The sequence below is a fragment of the Lathyrus oleraceus genome, chromosome 3 (genome assembly GCF_024323335.1).
Source record: "Lathyrus oleraceus cultivar Zhongwan6 chromosome 3, CAAS_Psat_ZW6_1.0, whole genome shotgun sequence".
Taxonomy (NCBI): domain Eukaryota; kingdom Viridiplantae; phylum Streptophyta; class Magnoliopsida; order Fabales; family Fabaceae; genus Lathyrus; species Lathyrus oleraceus.
This window is the reverse complement of record NC_066581.1, coordinates 294,961,113-294,983,519: the sequence shown is the minus strand read 5'-3', so window position 1 is coordinate 294,983,519 and position 22,407 is coordinate 294,961,113. Positions and strand designations below refer to the sequence as shown.

Genomic DNA, 22,407 nt, shown 5'->3' with positions numbered 1-22,407 from the left:
TGGTAATTGTCTTTGTTAGTTAATCATTTGATTTAGCTTTGTTGTAAAATTACAAGGTTTGTCCAATTTTGACTTTGCATTTGGTGTAAACTATTGTTCTTCTGTGATATGGTTCTAGAATAGAGGTATAATATTTCTGTTTTAGAAATTTGCAAAATATGGTTCTGTATTATGTGATATGGTTTTGTAATTCAGGTACAATATTTCTATTTCAGAAATTTGCAAAATATGATTATGTATTATGTGATATGATTTTGTATTTCAGGTGCAAACAAAAATATAAAAAGAATTGCACCCTTCGATTTTTAAATAAAATCGAGATTTTATGTTGGGCACGCCATCAAACTTTGTAAATAATAAAAACGTAGATGTTGGAGTTCGAACCCATGATCAAATAACTTTATCCCTCAATTTTTAATTAACCGAGGTGTTAAGTGACATCTTTTCATGTCGCCCTTCGTTACGTTGCTTCGGTAGCCGATGTTACATCTCTTTCGTGTGCGGCGTTAAAAGCGTTATTTGTAGTAGTGTATACCTCCAGATTTATTAGCCATCACTAATCATGTATGTTGGTATATGACAAATTTCTTGTAGTGAAGTCAAGATTAATTCTATAGGTATGTTTAGTGTTTAATAATTTTCTTAACCTAGGTTACTTCAGGCTTGTATGATATGTTCTACCTTTGTTTCCAATGGAAATCATGCCTACAACCATCCCATTAATGTTTAGAATCACTAACTACCTTAGAGTGGGGCTTAGAACAAGAAAAATTAATGTTTTAGCCATAATAGGGTTCATAACTCGATTCAGAGAAGTCCTAACTCGATTCTTGCAAACAGAGTTGTATCTTCTTATTTGAGACATTTTTTTAATCGATTCAAACGAACCATGATCCGATTCAAACCTTCAAAAAGCCTTTCTGACATATTAAATAGTTTTTGAAAAATATTTTTGAAATACAACTTTTTGAAAAAATTACAATTTCAACTATATTTTGATCTTCCATAGTGTATTTTTATGTTATATGATGTCAAAATTAGTCTTTCAATTTATAAAAAAATATTTTTTTTTTAATATTTAAAAAAATACTTTTATAAAAGTCATTTTTAAAATGTACAAAAAAAAATCTATTTTTTTAAAGTTAAAATAAGCATACCCTAATATCATTAGGAAATTATCTAAACATCCATGCATGATAAAATAACTATTTTACTTTTTTAATCTCCTGATTCCATTTATATACTAAATGAAAGGATTTTTAATCAAAATGATATTACAAATATTGTTGAAGAATATACTAAAAGAAAAAATTCTAGAAGAATATTATTATATTATAATAAAAGAGACTAAATATATATAAAAAAGGAATAAACAAGAAAATCATATTGTTACCTCAATGCATTGAAAATACTAATAGAAAACACATTTAGAAGTACTTTTGTCCATCTCATTGAAAAGTACTTTTGTCCATCTCATTGAAAAGTACTAATAGAAAACACACCTAAAAATACTTTAGGTAATTTTAATATTCAATAACCATAATGCCAACATTATCCACAAGTAGGGACCACACTAATTGATAATTATTCATATTCCAATTCTAGACAATTATAATAAAAGTATAGAATGTATGGACTGAGAAAAAGCATATACAGAAAAAAAGAAGAGTGCCTTAAATAAGACTCAAAGTACACATGGTAATGATCATAGTATATGCAAGAGACAGTCTCAAAATCTCAATGAATACTAAAAATAAGAAAATTGGTGGTGGCACCCATGCCTTAATGTCTCAACAACACGTCTTTCATAGCTGACACATTTACTTTCCTTAGAAACCTCATAAAACATTAGCAATAATGTGAACACTATAACTAGCTATAATGCTATATAACATTCACAATTTAATGTGAATACTAGCAGTGACATTGGCAACCATAATAGGAAGAAAATGTGAACATTTTAATGACAATATATCAAACACTTCATTCTAAACTCTTTGGCCCTACATGATTCAACAAACTTCCACGTGATTCAACTAACTTGTAATAAATGAGCAACACTGTCATATGAAAGTTCCTTTATCTGTTACCATTACAATGAATGTCATAAGTGAAACTTAAAAAGGTTCTAAAAACGGAAGCGTGCTGTACAAGTAACTCTAGAAACAAGTGCTTACTGTAATTATTATATACAGACTGAGAAAGGTATTTCTATATTTCTATATATACACATTTGAAGATCTTTGAGTTGCTGAGGAATGTGCAGTCTTGAAGTAGAAGAAAAGTAAAGTGAAGGTAGCAACTAGTACTTTCTAATTAATAGCAATGAGCATATGTAAAAAAAGTCACTTTTAGAGCTTATATAAGATTCTATGTTATGAGTTTATTAGCATTATTCTTTATCTCATTGCTTTTGCTATGTCCAGCATAGGTACTAAGCACTAATTCAAAAAAATATATTTGTCTTTCTATCTCATTGCTTTACATAGTTATGCAACTAGTATGCTATACATGCAGCAAGAAAAAATTTCTTTTAGAATATTTCGTCGTTCGTTAAACCGGTCTTTAATTCGGTTGCTAAATAAGCTTGTGATGGGTTTATAAACCGATTTGAAAAATGCTTCTAGTACTTTTTCCTATTTTATATTTCTTGCATTAGAAGATTCTTAATCATAGATATATTATATTTAGATCCTTTTATTTTGTAGGCATCATGATGTTTAGGAGAGTCTTTTTATTCATGGCTCTTATGGCGACGAACTCAATCGCGTTCGCGGTGCAACAAACATATATAGTCCACATGGACAAGACCAAAATTGAAGGCTCGGTTCATTCTCAAGACAGTACAAAAGCATGGTCTGAATCAATCATTGATTTCATTGCTGAAGCTTCCATGGAGGGAGAAGAGCTAGAAGATACTTTATCGCCTCAGCTTCTATATGCCTATGAAACTAACATGTTTGGTTTTGCAGCCACACTTTCTGAGAAACAACTTAAGCACTTGAACCAAATTGATGGTTTTCTTTCAGCCATACCTGATGAACTATCAACCCTCGATACGACACAGACGCCGAACTTTCTTGGCCTAACTAATGGTAAAGGACTTTGGAGTGCTTCGAGTTTGGCCTCAGATGTGATCATCGGTGTCCTTGATTCGGGAATTTGGCCCGAACATGTCAGTTTCGAAGACTCGGGCTTTTCCCCGATCCCTCGTAAATGGAAAGGTGTTTGTCAACAAGGCACGAAATTCACATCCTCAAATTGTAACAAGAAGCTTATTGGTGCAAGATACTATTTCAAAGGGTACGAAAAATTCATCGGAAAAATCAACGAAACGACCGATTATCTTTCTGCTAGAGACACTCAAGGGCATGGAACTCACACTGCCTCGACTGCAGCCGGTAATGTGGTTCAAAATGCAAACATTTTTGGACTTGCTAAAGGCTCAGCCAGTGGAATGAGGCACACGTCAAGAATCGCGGCTTATAAAGTTTGCTGGCTTTCTGGCTGCGCGAATTCCGACCTATTAGCAGCCATGGACCAAGCAGTTTCTGACGGTGTTGATATACTTTCACTATCTTTAGGAAGTATTCCAAAACCATTTTATAATGATAGTATTGCTATAGCTTCATTCGGAGCAACCAAAAACGGCGTTTTTGTTTCTTGCTCAGCAGGCAACTCAGGCCCTTTTGCATCAACAGTCGGAAACGGTGCACCGTGGATCATGACAGTTGCTGCTAGCTACATTGACAGAACTTTTCCAACACAAGTGAAACTTGGTAACTCAAAAACATTTGAAGGCACATCATTGTACCAAACAAAAAACCAATCAAACCAACAACTCCCACTTGTGCATGGAACAACAGCAGGTAAAAAGAGAGAAGCAATGTTTTGCACAAAAGGCTCACTTGATAAAACACTTGTTTTCGGAAAAATCGTTGTTTGCGAAAGAGGAATCAACGGTAGAACTGAAAAAGGAGAGGTGGTTAAAAAATCAGGCGGATATGGAATGATACTACTCAACTCGGAAAATCAAGGCGAAGAGCTTCTTTCCGACGCTCACGTTTTACCAGGAACTTCATTAGGTGCTTCAGCAGGTAAAGCTCTAAGAATCTACCTCAACACTACTAAAAATCCAACAGCTTCAATTTCATTCCTAGGAACAAGATACGGTAACATTGCGCCAATCATGGCAGCATTTTCGTCTAGAGGACCAAGTATCGTAGGACAAGATGTCATCAAACCAGACATAACTGCGCCTGGTGTTAACATCTTAGCTGCATGGCCACCAAAAACAAGTCCAAGTATGATCAAAACTGACAAAAGAAGAGTCCTATTTAACATAGTTTCAGGTACCTCAATGTCTTGTCCTCACGTTAGCGGCATCGCAGCGTTGATTAAATCGGTTCATAAAGACTGGTCACCTGCAATGATCAAGTCATCTCTTATGACAACAGCTTACACATTGAACAACAAAAATCTCCCGATTTCCGATCTTGCTTCGAATAACTCATCTTCTGCTAACCCTTTTGCATTTGGTTCAGGCCATGTTAATCCAGAAAGTGCTTCTGATCCTGGATTAGTCTATGATATTAACGTCAATGACTATTTGAATTACTTTTGCAGCCTTAACTTTACCTCTTCAGAGATTGCTATATTGACAAAAACTAACTTCACATGTTCTCAAAAACATGTTGTTCATGTTGGTGACTTGAACTATCCTTCATTTTCTGTTTTGTTTAGCAGAACAGTGCAGAATGTGACATATAAGAGAGTTGTTACAAATGTTGGAAAATCAGAAAGTGGTTACTATGAAGTTAAAGTTGAAGAACCTAATGGAGTTGTTGTTAGTGTTGAACCAAGGAAATTGAAGTTTGAAAAATTGGGTCAGAAATTAAGCTATAAAGTAACATTTTTAGCAGTTGGAAAAACAAGAGTTATTGGTAGTTCATCATTTGGATCACTCATTTGGGTTTCTGGCAAATATAAAGTTAGAAGTCCTATTGCAGTAACATGGCAATAGTGAAGAATGAACTTTATTTGATCTTACATTACATTATTGTTGAAAATTATGTGCAAGAAGTAAGTAGTATAGCATAAGGGTAATTTATTGTTTTCATTGTTGTTTGGAATGATTCATTTATATTATACAATTTCTATTCATCATTTATGAATTTTGTTTTTATTCATGAAAGCAATTTATTCTAGAATCTTACAAAATTAATTTCTAGTATAAAGTTACCTTATCATATTATTGAAGAAACTAATTTGGAAAAAAAAAAGTGTTTCACGAGTTAAAAATGACTTTTATTCCGGTTAGAATAACAACCAATATAAAAAATTATAGATAAAAAAATTAAAAAATAATGGACACGATCGATATTTATTACCGTAGTTCGGCCAATGATATCGCCTCTGCAACTATAGAGTGGTTATACTTCCCTTTATTTTTGTCTTTTAAGTTTATCAGAATTTCAATGTACAAACTATATATGTATAATTATGGTTCAATTTTTTTAAACCCTAATCTCAGTTTTCCTCAATAAACAGTTATCTTTACCGATAATTATTTCAACAATATGAATCATGCTAAAAAAATCTCCACTTTAGCGAATATCAAACCCCTATAAAGACTTCCTACCTGATGATTCATCCTAGAATTTGAGAAGTACACCTTTTGCTTAACACTGAGAAATATGTAACAATTATAAGAAATCTCTGAATTTGTCATTGTTGATTGGTTTGGCCAACATATCAACTGCATTCTCTGAAGTATGAACATTTTCAAGTAATAGATGTCCAGATGCAAGTAACTCTTTGATCTTGTGAAATCTCACATAAATATGTTTGGTCCAACAAATGTTGAGAATGTATCAATTGTTAGTAGTATGGATAATAGTCTCACATTGGTTGGAAATATGGAGACTTGAGCATTTATAAGTGAGAGAACTCACCCACCTATCACCTTAAGATTTTAGGTGAATATGTGGTGTGTCTCTCACAAAAGTATTGCTCTAAAAAGAAGAAGTCTCACAATGTTCAATGCTCCCTAGTGACAAACTCCCCAACAAATGATATCATGAGCCTTTGGTTCTGTTGTTGTAGGAGAAACAGTGCAACCTATAAAAAGTGTTGTTGTAGGTGAAACAATACAACATTTAGCAAAAGTGTTGCTGAAAGTGTGTGTTTCGTCAAGGGTAACAACCTTATAAAACAAAACCAGTTTGACCTATGAATTGAGTATTCTGGATTCATAAAAACAAATTAGAAAAGTCTATCTTCTTCACACAAAATTCTAGATTTCATCTTCCCTACATTTGAGTTTCCATCGATCTTTTGCAAACTCGAGTATAGGCTGAATTATCCTGAGTATTCCTATGTAGAAACTCTAAGACAATATGAGAGTGTTTGAAATATTATAAGAAAAATGATTTGTTCGTTATTCTAGCCTCGATTCATTTGATTTATAATTTAATTTTCTAACAATCTTAGTATTTTAAATAATGGCTACAGAGGCTTCTGTATCAAAAATCAAGAACAAGAATCTTCAAATAGACTCGGGTACGTTTTATTTTCAAAAACAATTGATATTAGAGTGTGGTTATCAATATTATTATTTTTCGTTAATGATTAATTGATTCAAATACTAATTTAAATTTGATAATACACTTTTTTAAGTTCTCATAATAGCAATTGCATGATATATATTGTAGGCTTAAATAGTCTTTTATTAGTTCTTGACGTTAAATTTCTGTTAAAAAAAAGATTTATCTCCAATATTTCCACATTTGTTTAGTCCTACAAGTGATTGAACTCATGACCTTTACTATCACAAACAAGTAACTTTCTACTAGGCCAACCATTTTACTTGATAGAAACATTGCAACAAGAATATATATTTCATAAGTGATTCAATATTTAATAAATTACTTAATTTTTAACTATTAATGATTAATTCTTATATTTCAACTGTAAATCACTTAATATTCCACTAAGTGCTTCAACTCATGCACTTCCCGCCCTTGTTTATACTAATTGATGTTCATGAAATAGTAGCATGATAATGATAATCACATATGTAAAATGCATGAGTGCACTTGCATAGGTGTATATACATGCATGAGTGTATTTGTTTTGAAAAATGTTTCACCATCATGCATACATAAAAATAATATTGGTACTTTGAGAAATTAAGAATTCAAATCTTACTTCATAAATAAACATGAAGATGAAACTTTAATGGAAGATGATGGTGAAGATTGTGAGAGAAAGAGTGAATAATAAAGTTACATAATCAAACTACCAAAAATGATTATGGTTTGAAATGGTGGAGCACTAAATAAACATACATGAATACCTCATAAGCAAACACATACGTTCTCATCGATCTAAAAAAATACTGGATTTGTATGAAGATTGGACATGAAGATATGAATTCAAATCCAGAATTAGGAACTAAAACTTAAAAAAAAAATCAGATTACAGGGACTAAAGCAAAAAACGCGTCAATTTATAGGGACAAAAAGAATATTTAATCCAAAATTTTGGATTTGTGTTCATATCTTCATCACTAACTATCATACAAACCCTGAATTTTTTAAAATCCAAAATTATTTCTTGTTTATTCCTTATTTTCCCTTTTCATAAAAATGATTTCTCACACTTCTATCAAGACCAAAGACTACCAATATACAATTAAAATCCACCACCAGTTCTATTAGGTGATAAAAATTGCAAACTCATATCCCATCATTAGAAACAACAACTAAATTAAATGAAACATGGTAAAGTTATGTATTGAGAATTTGAGACGGAGTAAAGTTACCAAATGAATACGTAGCTATGGATGAAGGTGAAGAGGAAAAAAGAAGAATACGGATTAGAGGAGAGGAAGAAGAAGAAGTTCAAATTGCAAAATTAATTCATTTTTGGATTTAGTCCTTCGCATTATGTAATATATACATATGCATTGTAAATATGAAATAAGAAACATAAGTGGCTTAGTGGAGAGGTATCTTTGTTGTAAATATAAGATTCATGGTTCAACCCTTTTTGGGACCATTATTTGAGTCTATTTAAGTCTATATTGTATCAAAAACTCACTAACTTATAGGGATTATTTTAAACAATACATTATATATGTTCTACTATATATGTATGGTAATATTTTTGTTTTCTAACATATATATATATATATATATATATATATATATATATATATATATATATATATATATATATATATATAGAGAGAGAGAGAGAGAGAGAGAGTATTGTTCTAGTTTAAATAAATTTTTTCTCAATGTTTAATTTCCTATTTGAGTTAAAAGTTATAGTATCGTAATGCTAGAATTGTTTCAAATGATAAATTATGTTTCTGAAACATTTAGGAACATGACAGGGGAATGAAAATATTGTTATTATTTTATTAACTTGAAATTATTTATTAAAGTGGAAATTTGTTAATCATCAAAGCGGTTGAATTTATGAAACTCTATAATTTCAAATTATGCAATTGAATTATGATTTAGATGTTATGTGAGTAATATGTTTGCGTTAAGTTAAATTTATTATTAAGTCATATAAAGATTATCCAAAGATGGATCATGACTTATATAGACTTTTGAATTTGGAGTCTAATGTAATTATTGAATTTCAAGAAGTGGAATTCTTTAAGAACCTTATCACAAAAGTTAAGCAAAAGAGTCTGAAAGGCTAAGGATCTAGGATCGAATAAAAATAGTTTCTGACTTATTTATTTTATTTTTTGGAAGGAGATGGTGAGCATTTTGTTCGAAAAATTCCTATTATTCTTCAAGTGGAAGATGATCCTAAGACTTAAAGGGGAAAATTAGCTTTAAAGGACTTATCTTTTTGGAAGGACAATATCCAAGACAAAATAAATTCTATAATGTCAAACCAAAAGGTTTTTACACAAAAGGAAGATGTTGATTATTTCAACACATATGCATTAGTAGCAAGGACAAAAAAAATTAGAGTATCATTTGCATTATCTTCTTTGCATGATCTTATAGTTCATCAAACGGATGTCAAAACGATATTCCAAAATGGATATCTCGATGAGGAGATTTTCATGGAGAAATCGAAAGGTTATGTGCTTCTTGATAATGAACAAAAGGCGTGCAAACTTGTCAAATTCTTGGATGGATTAAAACAAGCACTAGAAAACGACATCAAAATTTTGACTCGGTCATTGCAAGATTCACCAATTAAAGGGGAGACACACAATTTAGGGGAAGACGTTTCAATCTTATCAACGCACAAATTTAAAGAGTTTGTCATCATCAAAAGGGGGGACTGTGAGGAATACATCTTATATCTAGTTCAATTTTGATTAAGACAAAGATTATTAAAGAAGAAAATATTCAAAAGTGTCATGCACATCAATGATGAAGTTGATCAAGAAGGTTTAGCATAGAAATTCAAGTGAAAATTTGAGACAAGTGAACATAAATAAAGTGCTCATTGAAATTTATATTGGAACAAAAATGGTTAATACCATATCCCTTGGGTTTTGATAATAACAAATTATTTAAAGAATAATTGGGTATTCTAACATATGTTCAAGTATGCAGGAATATATCATTAAGAACAGATAAAGAAATGCTTGAGGAATCTGAATCTGAAGATCAGATTGTGGCTCTGAATCACTTTTCAAGATTCTGTCTCTGATGGAGACTCAGACTCTGAAGAGATTCAACCTCTAGCGACCTAGACTCTGAAGCGTCAGAATCCAAAGAAGAGGACTCTGATGTGACTAGCCTATGAAGAGTGAAGTTTGAAGGAAAGTTAGCCTTTGAAGCAAAAGCTTTTCTACCAAGGCAACTTTGATATTTTTCGAACCTTTTTTATCACATGAAGACTTAAGGAGAAATATCTTTTTTGATGTATGAGCCTCAGCGGATGATTCTTCTTGCATAAAGCTTTTTACTTGATGTGTCTAATCAAGTACAAAGGTTAACCAATCTTTTGGTGAAAGTCTTCAACGTCTCTTTTCTCTCTTTTCTATATAAGGAGTTGTAGACCTAAGAAGAAGACTATCACACCATAAGACTCTGAACTTGACATTCAAAGAGAAGCTACTATGTTAATATTATTAGACTTAGAACATCTTAAATATTGTGAATATTTTAAAAGTTCTTAAGTCTTAGAGTCTTTCTAAGTTGTATTTTTTTACATCTATGATTGTATATCAAGTGTAAGTTATTACCCAAATCTCTTAAACAATTTGTTATAGAGTCAGAAGTCCCATGTTTTAGTGCTTGAGCATTTGAAGTCTTTAGCTTATGTGCTAGAGCAAAGAAGTCTTGAGCTTGTGGGCTTAAGCAAGGAAGTATCAAATTTGTGTGTTTGAGAAAAGAAGTATTACACTTGTGTGTGTGATTAAAGGAAGTCTCTTATTTTAGTGCTTGAGCATTTGTAATCAGATTTGATTATAGTGAAAATCCCTTGGAAGTAAAAGGGAATTGGACTACTCTCAATTTATGAGAGGAACCAGAATAAACTGCTTGTGTTATGTACTTTTACTTTACTTGCTTCTGAACTATTCTGCTGCTACCATTTGTTTACATCTGAATCAGATTCTGTTTCAGAATCTTATAAGGATATACAAGAGTTCAGACTCTGAGCAACTTTGATTCATACTCTGAACTGAAGGTTCAGACTCTGATTAAGTTCAAACAGATGTTAACCAAGTCTTTCTAAGTCAGACTCTGAATTAAGTGTTCATAATTTGTTTTGAAAGTCATCAGAAGCAGAAGCTCTCAAGGCTTATAAGAAGAAAAAGGTAACACAATTCAACTCATTTCTTGTGTTTTTCTCACCTTAAATTTATACTATATTACTTTGAATTGCTCATAATTTCATCTCTCACTTCATCTAAAAACCTTCTTGCATCATCATACATGATCATCTAAAAACCTTCTTCATCTAATTCTTGTTACAAGTGTTTGTACACAAAGATGTGTGGGAATGTTGTGATATTCATTTTTCTCCGTGTTGATTATATGATTTATCATTAGCAACGAGATGAATGGAATTTTAGAAACAAAGAGGTATATAACTTCCACATTCAAGATGAATGATCTTGGACTAGTTGACAAACTTTTGGAGATCAAAGTAAAGCAAAATAGTATGTGTTATGAACTTAGTTAAACACATTATGTTGAGAAAGTACTTGATAATTTCAAACACTTACATTTCAAGAAAGTGAGTACTACATTTGATCCTAGTGTCAAACTTTAAAATAATGATGGAAGAGTTGTGGCTCAATTGAAATATGCAAGTGCAATTGGTTGTCTAATGTATTTTATGCAATGTACCTGACATAGAATTTGTAGTTAGTAAAATGAGTAGATTTAATAGCAATCTAAATGGTGAACATTTGAAGGCCATCACAAAGAATTTTGGTTATCTTTTGAAAAACAACAATTTTGGCCTCCATTATGGTAGGTTTCCTACCATACTAGAAGGATATACCGATGCAAATTGGATATTGAGTGTTAGAGATTATAAATCTATAACTGGGTAGATATTTATATTAGATGGAGGTGCAATTTCTAAGAAGATCAATAAACAAACATGCATTACTCTCTCGACCATGGAATCAGAGCTTGTGGCTCTTGTGTCCGCTGGACAAGAAGCATAATGATTGAGGGACCTTATGTTGAAGATTCCATTAGCTAAGGAAAATGTTTCGAAAGTGTTTATACATTGTGATAGTCAAGCTACCCTAGCTAGAGCATTCAGTGAAGTATATAATGAAAAGTCTAAGCAAATAGGTCTTAAACACTATTTCGTGAGAACATTGATTAAGGATGGCATCATTTCAATAACATATATACAAGCAATCTATAATTTAGCTGATACGTTTACTAATCCACTAGCCAGAGACTTAATAAAGACTACCTCGAGAGGTATGGGATTGAAACTCCTTGAATAAGGGTTTCTATAATGGTAGAAACCCAATCTGAAGTTAACAAACCTTAACCTAATATTTAATGGGTAACAACAAGTCGTTGATTTGGATGTTTGTGCAATATTCTGTGACAATGTTGACTATTACATACTGAGGTTTGAGTTTTTTCAAACTCTTAATGAATTTCTATATCGAGGATATGTATATCAATAAATAGATATAAAATGAACTTCACCTATATGAATTTCGAGATGGAGTCATCTCAAACTGTGAGTTGGAGTTTCTCACATGAAAAAATCACAAAAACAGGAAAAGCACATGACCATAAATAGTGTTAGGCGAGAGATGTAGGCGAAGATCCACTAAAGAGTGTGTGTAAGGTAACATCGGTATAATCACAAGGGATAATGGTTCAAAGCATTGCTACATAAAATTTCGATTAGACTTTGCATTATCCTTACTAAGGTTAAGTTCAAATCGAAAGATACTTAACTGTATGAACATTCTTTGTTTCTCTTTTTTTATAATTGGTCTTGTCATTATTAGAACAAATGGGAGACTGTTGTAAATTATTAACAATTAATAATTTTGAGTGTATTCTAAAATGACAAAAAAATATAGAAGTGAAGGTTAATTTTAATTCAGAAATAAGCAACACTTGTGAAGTGTTGCAGTAGGCAATTTGTATTTTGAATTCAAAAATAGGCAACACTTTATGAAGTGTTGCAGAATGTGAAACAATACAACCTTTGAAAATTGTTGTTGTATGCGAAATAGTGCAACATTTGAAAAATGCTATTGTAGGCGAAACCGTGAAACATTTAGCAAAAGTGTTGTTGAAAGTGTGTGTTTCATCAAGGGCCATAACCTTATGAAACAACACCAGTTTGGCCTATAAATTAAGCATCTCATATTCATAAAAACACATTAGAAAAATCTATCTTCTTCACACAAAAAATCGGATTTCATCTTCCTTACATTCGAGTTTTCATCGGTCTTGTTCAAACTCGAGTATAGGCTGAATTATCATGGGTATTCCTGCGTAGAAACTCTAAGACAATCTGAGAGTGCTTGAAATACTATAAGAAAAGTGTTTCGTTCAAGATTCTAGTCTCAATCCACTTTATTTATAATTTAATTTTCTAACACCCTTCAAGTACTTAAAAATCTACTTGATTGTTTTCTAATGATGTTGTATTGGTTTGGACATGAACTTACAAACTTGACTTACAACTTGTGTCAAATATGGTCTAGTGCAGACCATAACATACATTAAACAACCAACCACACTGGTATAATGGACATTTGACATGTTCTCATCTTTTGCATGTATATTTGGACATTGATCTAATGAAAGGTTAAAGTGATTCTCAAATGGAGTACTCACATCCTTCGAATTACTCATGACAAACTTGTCTAGCACCTCCAAATTGAAGACCTTTTGATGATTAAATGACGACATGCTTGAAATACAATGTCTTCACCTGGATCATAACCTACAAAGATCTTGAAGGGTTTCTTTGAATTCTCATTCTCATTCACAACAACAATGACTATTCCATTAGGACGTCTGCCTTTTCTAAAGATTTTTACTAATTAATCAGTTTTTCCTTTTGTATAGGAGGTTTCCTCCATGACTTTGACTTTTTTCAACTTCTATACTATGTTAATTTATATAAAACCTTGAACAAAAAAGATCAAATGAAGTTGTAGCTTGGTTGAGAAGCCTAACAAAAATTGTTCTCTTGAGGGTGAGGTTCAAATCTCATTTATGTCAAAGTTTTATTTTATACAATTTCTATAATTAAATAATTTCTAAAAATTTATAAGAGAAAACATAATTCAAAAGAATTTAAATATATTTTCAATAAAAAAATGTAAAAAAATTATTATTATTTAATTTGGATTTATTTAATTTTTAATATAATAATTGATATTATTATTAAATAATATTATAAAATTAATTGATTCTTTTATTTTAATTTGTATTCTAGTCATTGCCACATTATTTTTATCTTATTTATTCAAGTTAAGTCATTGTCACATATATATAAAAGTAGAGGGGGAAAAACAATAAAAATTAAATTGAAAGACCAAAAGTTAAATTTTTTTAAAGAGGCTAAAAATTAAAATAATAACACTAAAAAAAACATTTAAACCTTAAAATTAAAACGGTATTCTCATATTTTGAAACGTCAGTATAATCTAACAAAATTGAATATGGTAAAATATAAATTTATATAAAAAAAAATTGTTGCATTTCATGGCCAATGATAAATTAATTCACTCTCAAAAAATACAATTAAAAATGTCAGGTTTATGGTTGCCCCTTCAATATTTAATTAAGAGAAATTTTTACTTTTTAAATATAATAAATGCTGATAAATATTGTTGTTTTTAGATAATTAGTTCTTTTTTAATTGAAAAACATTCCCAATTTTATTTTGGAACATCTAGAAGGCCATCTCCTTTTCTTTTCTTTTTTGTGGGTGAATTAGGTCATCTCCATTTTAATTGACGAGAATATGTGTTATTCTTTTTTAATTGTTATCTTCATTATATTAAAAAATATTTTTATTAAATAATAATTTCTAAAAATAGTATTAATAATTATATGATATAGAATTATTTTCTATTTTAAATATTATATTCTTAAAATTTTAGCATTAAATATATTTTTATAATTTTTTTAAGGATAATATTACTCGTCACGAAGAAGAAAATGCTTACGAGAGAATCACAATACACAACACACATATCCTCATCGTGACCCCTTTTGATCTTCATCAACTCATTCACGATAGTTTTGTGATTATATCTTTGTGATTAGGGTTAGAAATAAGTCGAACTCGTTTCAGTTCGGTTAGACTCGATAAGAATTTGTTCAACTTGAAACTTAATTTGAGTTTGATATCTAAACTTTTTTTAAGCTCAAACTCAACTCATTTTATATTCACTGTCAATTCGGTTCAACTCGTTAAGTTCATTTTGTTAAATTCAACTCGTTTGCTTCACGAATTTAAAAGTCATTTTTAAATATTTTTTTATATATTTGATATTTTAAAAGGAAAATATAAATAAAATAAAAGTTATAAGATTGAAATTTTTTTTTTTAAAGTCCTTGATATTTTTATTTGATATACATATTTTATTAAATAATTTTTTGTAATCTTTTATAACTTTAGATAATATTTATTATATATGTTGATATTATGTGTATAAGTATTTTTAGAAATATTTTGTTCACTTGAGAATATAAATGATCAATTAAAATCGTCTGATTAAAAGAAAATAGAGGGCTAAGATTTGGAGTAAGTCTTTAAACTTACTCTTAGAACCAATATAACATTTATCATACATAATTGAGTTGACTCATGAACTCAACGAGTTGAATTATACATAGTTCAAGTTCGGCTCATTTAGTTAACGAACTTAAATTTTTTTTGCTCATATTCAACTCATTTAGTTCATGAACCTAATTCAACGATTTAGTTGTCAAATCAAGTTTCAAACAATGCTCGAGTTGGCTCATCATTGTCAACCATATTCGTGATAAATAACATCACCCTATTTTTAAGAACATAATAATTATGAAATTATTTTAGACTCAAATTTTTAATTCTTATATTGAATATTTTATTTTAAGTTTGTGATTAATAATAAATCAATAATTGTTTTATTGAAATTTATATTATAATTTTGTTAATTATTGTGTTAGATAGAAGTAGAATAAGCATAACAACCTTAAATATATTAGGATTGTTAGAGGCTCAGGGTTTGTTGAAGGTTAGAGCTAGTCACATGCGATAATACGAGAAGCTCTGTGTGATAGTTTTTCTTTGTGTATTAAAGATTGTTCTTCAGCATATAAATCTTGGTGTATTTATAGCCTCTCATGGGCCTAGGATCGAGCGAACTAAATATTCTCACCCCCCTACGATTCTTGTGGGGGCGGGTGGTTAATATCTAGAAACCCATGAGAAAATGTTATACATCATGACTTCCTAAGAAGTATTGAAGGATTTATTACACGATGCACCCACAAACACATGTTGTAGATTGAGAAATGGGAAGTTGGGCAACAAACCCAATAAAGGGCTAGTCAAACCAGATGCAGGGCGCTCAAACAGATAGAAGGGCGACTTCAAAAGGATAATGCATACATATTTCGCCCGTGCCTCTGGATTTTCTCAATTATCCTACTACATAGTCCCTTAAGCACTAGGACTTACAAAGACTAAAGTGCTTTAACCTTTTACATTGGCACCTTTCGAGGAGCCTGATTTAAGTGTTTATCCCCTACCCTTATGGGGGGATTTGTCGTGCCCTTTTTTATGAGACTTATTGAGTTTCTTTGACCATACGATGTTGAGTCTCTCGAGTGAGACTATGTTGAGTCCCTCAGGCAAGACTATGTTAAGTACCTCATATGATACTTTATTGAGTCCTTCAAGAGAGGCCTTATTTACGAGGCATCACCCTGTGTGGGTAGTTAAGCCCATGTCATGTACTAGGGTGTTAGAGATGCAACTTACGTGTCAACTAGGGGACCTTGAACGTCCATCACTAAAAAGAATGAAATTTCAAATCGCGGGGATAGACTGAAGTTTCGCTTTAGGCAAGACATGTGTTGCATTAAATGCACAGAATGATGACTATCATGGGAAGCCAAGTTTGGACTTTCTACATGCGCTAGTGTGAGATTCAGAGTACCTTTCCCTCTTTTTTATTGCAATTGTTAAGATACTCGGACATTGATAGGTTGCCCTAGTCCCCGTCTTTACCCTTATAAAACTCACGTCCTCTTCCTTTCCAATTTTTCTGCTCAATATTTTTTTCTAGAAGCTCGTACTAGTGTGAGGTATATCCTCCAAGTTCTCAATCAACATTTTTGGTACTATTTACCAACTCATTCTTAGTCGTCTTTTCCCTCTTTGATACTGAAAATTGTAACTCAAAATCTTTATCAATAACTTCTTTCGATTCTTATCGGGATTCAAATAAGGAAAGAAAATAAACATTGTCGTACCTCAAATTTTGACCACTATTTCTTTCTTGTTGTTGACTCAGAACCCTTTATAAGACATTTGGTCAATCTCAATGACCTAAAAAGTCAAGGGGAACCATTTTAACTTTTTAGTCCCTCTTAGGGGTTTGTTTTAATTTAGGGATGTTGTTCGAAACGTAATAATTTGAGGATTTATGCTAGAGGAATATTACCATTTGTAACTAGGATATTTTGTCTTACTAAAACACATTAGTAAAAAATGATAATTATGGGGATTATTTATTTTAATAGCAGGGATAAAATATATCATAATAATGTTATTAGTTAAATGGGGATATATTAATATTATTTTTATTTTTATTTTTTTACATATTAATATTAAGTTATATTATTGTTATTTAGGAATAAATTAATATTGAAATTAATTAGAGTTAAATTAATTTTTTTAATCAAATTATTATTAATTGATATATTATCTAATTAGGATCATAATGAAGTTATTAGTATTATTATTAAAATTATTATTAAGATTATTTATTATATACTCGATAATTCTATTTTATTTAAAATTAATTGAGTTGTCTAGTTGGTCCCAAAAGGAGTATACGAAGTTACAAGGATGAAGGTCATGAGTTTGAATCTTATCTTATTCATTTCTAATGTTTTTTTTCCTTTTATTTGTTTTTCTTTACTTCTAACTTTTCTATTTTTATTTTTAAATCTAAAAAATCACAAAAATAATATTTTATATTATTTAATTATTAATTTTCGTATTTTTTATTAATGCATTTTATTTAAATATCTTTTTTATTAAAATCATTATTTTATGCATAAAATCTCAAAATATCATAAAAATAATCCAAAATTAAAATCTTTTATTATTATTAGGTAATTAGCTTATTTTCATTTATTTAAAATAATTTTTTATCTAAATTCACCAAGACATAAATCCATCCAGATTCATTGGCTTGAGCTTTCAGAAATACGAAAAATCAGGTTAAATTAAAACATTCTAAAAATAGACAATTTCATTTTATTTTCTAACATAATATTCCCTATAAATAGAACTCGTTTTTCACATTTTTGAATCATCTACAATTTACTAAATCCAGTATTCTAAAGTTGATGTTTTTCACACTAAGGAACAACATCACCAAAATCCTAAAGTCTTCATCATCATCAATCTTTTTAAAAGACATGAATAAAGAAGAGGAATTACGAGAATGCTAGGATCAAAAATATAAAAGGCAAGAAGGAATAGCAAAAAAATGGTTGAATCTTACTATTTAACCGATGTTTCTTGTTTGATGCTTAATATTTGCTTAGGACATTGATTTATTTTTGTTGTTGTGGATCATATTGATATTGATTGTGTTTTAATAATTATAATCATTTTAATATAAACCATTTCTACACACTTTCTGCTCCAAAAAATATAATAATAATAATAATAATAATAATAGGATTACTTATGGGATATTAATCAATTAGGGTTAATTTATGGGATAATATTTGGGATAAAAAAAATTAGGGATAAGAGATATACCGCTTGGATTTATATAATTACCCTTTTAATTTATTTTCTTAAATAAAATAATAATTATATTTTTGCAAATAATTAATTGGGATAATATAAGATAAGGTTGTGGGATAAAACCTCCGGGTTTTAAGGGATAAAAAATTATGGGATAACTATGGGGTGATTTAGGGATAACTTTGAGATAATTTTTGGGACAATAAATAGAGATAAATTTTTTGGGTTTTAGGGATAAAAAATTAGGGATAAGGGACATAACACTTGGATTTATATAATTACCCTTTTAATTTATTTTTTAAATAAATTAATAATTATATTTTTGCAAATAATTAATTTAGATAATTTTATGGGATAAAATCTCAGGGTTTTAAGGGATAAAAATTTATGAGATAACTGTGGGGTGATTTAGGGATAACTTTGTGATAATTTTTGGGACAATAAATAGGGATAAATTTTTAGGGTTTTAAGGATAAAAAATTAGGGATAAGGGATATAACACTTGGGTTTATATAATTATCCTTTTAATTTATTTTCTTAAATAAACTAATGATTATATTTTTACAAATAATTAATTTGGATAATTTAGGGATAATATGGGATAAAATCCGGGGGTTTTAAGGGATACGGGATATAATACTTGGGTTTATATAATTATCTTTTAATTTATTTTCTTAAATAAATTAATAATTATATTTTTGCAAATAATCAATTGGGATAAAATCAATCTAAACTCATCTCAAACTATAAGTCCTCTGCCCTAGTGCATTAAGGCATTTTTCAAAATCAATTACTTTTTCGTCCCTGATGCGTGAGAACTTTCAACGGATAAAAACAATTGATCAACAAATATTTTTTAAGACGAACTACGAGGCGCTGGTCCTTCAATAAATTTAAGGGTATGTAGGCATAAAGTTGTAAGACTCTAGCGAGTACAATAATCAAAAAACATTTTGAAGTTTTCTTTTCTCAATTAATCAACTTTATTTTAAATAATAAAATAATTTTCAATAAATAGATAAATAATTAACTAATAATAATTAATAAAGCAAACATCTCAAGGACACATTAACCTTAAAATTAGAGGAGGATCCTATTGAGTACAATGGAGGTAAGTGGTGCATAATAACTTCCCCTTACTTAACCGACTCCCGAACTCCGTATCTCACCTTTAGTTAATAGGTTTTATCATTATTTCCCTGTTCCTTAGGAACGAATAAAGGATGGTGGTGACTCTGTCATTTTTCCAGCCACGATAATGGGCGACTCTGCTGGGAAGTTCTTATACTTTCCCTAAAGAGAGCCCATCATAACCTCCGGTTTTAGGGTTTTGTGTGTTTTCTTGGTTTGATTGCTTTTATTTATTTATGTGTTTTTACTACTTCTCATTTATTCATTTTATTTTATATGTTATTCTCCTTATTACTCTCTTATATTAAACTGTCATTGGTTGAGATTGATAGTATGTGAAAAGCCAAAACCCAAGCTCGAGAAAATATAAGCTTAAGTAAGGGGTCGTCCTGTCTTGGCCACCAGGGTTCTCATCCCGTGGGGTCTTTGATGACGATTCTGCCCAGAGTAAATCAATTCAAAAGGTTTGTCATGAGAAGGTCAACACTTCTTCATGATAGAATTTGGAGTTCGGTCCATGACTATGAGGACCTCTTCTAGAACCCTCTTAACTTAGGGTGACCTTATGCTATCAACCTGAAAAGGTCGTTACTAAGGTCCCTCCTAGATGAGACTTATCCTAAAGGATTACCATAGGAAGGCTTGCTCATTCTCATGGTAAAACAAGGGTATAGTTCATAACTTTAGGGCTATCATCTTACCAAAAACTTTATATCCTACAAGTAAGGGGATTGAGTAGTCTAAACTTATAACTGACCTGTCATAAGAAGACCACCTTAGCTAGGTCATGCTTGCGTCTTACCTTACTTATCCTTAAACCTATATATGTATTTCATTACCTGTCATTATCCCTATCTGTAGGGAACCTTCCCAGATATGGTTTCCCTATGTATGTGTCATACGGTGAACTGACTTTTTGCGGTTTTAATCGCAATGTCGCGGATAGCAAGAGTCGCCACCGACTTTTCTTTTATCCAATAAGGAAAGGTGGAAAAGAACAGGAAAGACCTCAATAGATTTTGGGTTCGGGAGGTACATTATACAAAGGGAAGGTGTTAGCACCCTTTGTATCCATGGTTATCCATGGGCTCTTAATTGCTGGATCACTTATATTTTTGTCTGAAAAGTGTTCGTGAATGGTTTAAAAATGTTTGAAAGAGAGTTTAACTTTGTAATGATTCTCGTATGAATGTATACAAAGTATTTATCTCGTTTGATTTTGAAAACGGTTTAGAAAAATGTGACTTGGTAATGATTCTAGTATGAATGTATACCAAGTGGTGATTTTCTAGGATTTGCAAAGTGTGAGGGGTGGGAAATGTTTTAGGTTATGATCCAGCAATTGAGAGTTATACCTTCCTAAGGTCGTTATGAACGTTTCCGATCCTTATGAGGGTAAAACTGTCCTTACTATTGAGAAGTAAGTAATTTTAGCCTTTTGGATGTTTAAGGGTCATCGTAGGGTCATCGATAGGTCATTGAAGGCAACAGTTGTGAGGATACCTTAGCATTCGAAGGGACTATCATCATTTAACCGTAGGCTGCATCGAAGGGTCATCGAGGGACATAATTGTATATTCGAAGGCAACATCCGAGGGACTATGATTTATTTTATGATGATTTAATCGAAGGGTCTTTGCTAAGGGTATCCCCACGTTCGCGGGACATGACCGTTATACCGTAATACCGAAGGCAACAAAGAGAGGTCCAAGATCACTTATTCAAAGGCAAAGTTTTACAATTAATTATATAGCCGTAATCGATTAAGTAATTAGGTCCACATTAACATCGATGAAATCAATACATTAAAATCAATTAAGCCATTAGGGTGGATCTTCGCCATGAAATGAATACATTAAAATCAATTGAGTAATTCATGCTGAATCTCCAGAAGGATCCTACACATAAAGTGGGATATTTAGCTGGCCGTTTCCTCGGGAATATGTATACCTTTGCACAATTCAACACACGGGTTAGAGCATCAAAGTAAAGTACAATTGAAAATTGCACTACAACACAACAGTCATAATCTCAGGCCAAATGATGCAGAATTATAATAAATCTTGGTTAGATAGACATAAGGCATAATAGAAAAGAAACAAAGCAGCCACTGTCCCGTTCGCCTCTGCTTCGCCTGGCGAAGGCTCAGCGAATGCTCGCTGCAGGCTCGCTTAGCGATGTGTTAGCGAGCGGCCACGGGTTTGGAGTTTGACAGCGGCATGACCTCCGAAAACCTGAACTTGTATGGCACTTGATTACAGGAATAGCATGGACAAACATTCATGATATTTAAGCATATTTAAATTCACATGCAATCAAATTACATATTCGAAACTTCAATCATGATGCTTTATATATAGAGATTACCGATTAAAAGCATAAAACAGTAGTGCTGCACAAACCTGCTTGCAACTAAGCTGCTATGTTGAAGAGACTGATCGCTTTTGGTATCGGAGGGAGTTGGGCGGCGGTAGCTTCGGAGCAGAGGAGCGGCCTTCAGGGTTTCTGTGCCAGGGTTTCCGTCCGTTTCCGTCCGTCTTGGTCTGTTCGGGTATGTCCAAGTCCGTGGCTGAGGTGCCTGGTATTTATAGTGAGGGTGGTGACCTAGTGGGCTCAGACTGAAGCCCGAAAATTATAAGTTCGCCAGCTTCGCTAGGCGAACATGCAGCGAAGATTCGCTAGGCGAAGGATTTGCTCGCCTAGCGAGCATGCAATTCATGACCTAATGGGCTTAGCATGAAGCCCACCAATTTTGACATTCGGAGGCTTCGCTAGGCGAAGGAGTTGCTCGCCTAG

At 31.4% G+C, this 22,407-nt stretch overlaps 1 protein-coding gene across 1 annotated transcript; it reads left to right on the top strand.

The window, feature by feature from the left end:
* The first annotated feature begins 2,321 nt into the window (after window positions 1-2,321).
* Window positions 2,322-5,174, top strand: LOC127127175 (subtilisin-like protease SBT1.1). The gene is made up of 2 exons (XM_051056307.1): window positions 2,322-2,431; window positions 2,709-5,174. The coding sequence occupies exons 1-2, from the start codon at window positions 2,419-2,421 to the stop codon at window positions 5,021-5,023; spliced, it is 2,328 nt and encodes a 775-aa protein (XP_050912264.1). The 5' UTR covers window positions 2,322-2,418; the 3' UTR covers window positions 5,024-5,174.
* The last annotated feature ends 17,233 nt before the right edge of the window (window positions 5,175-22,407 follow it).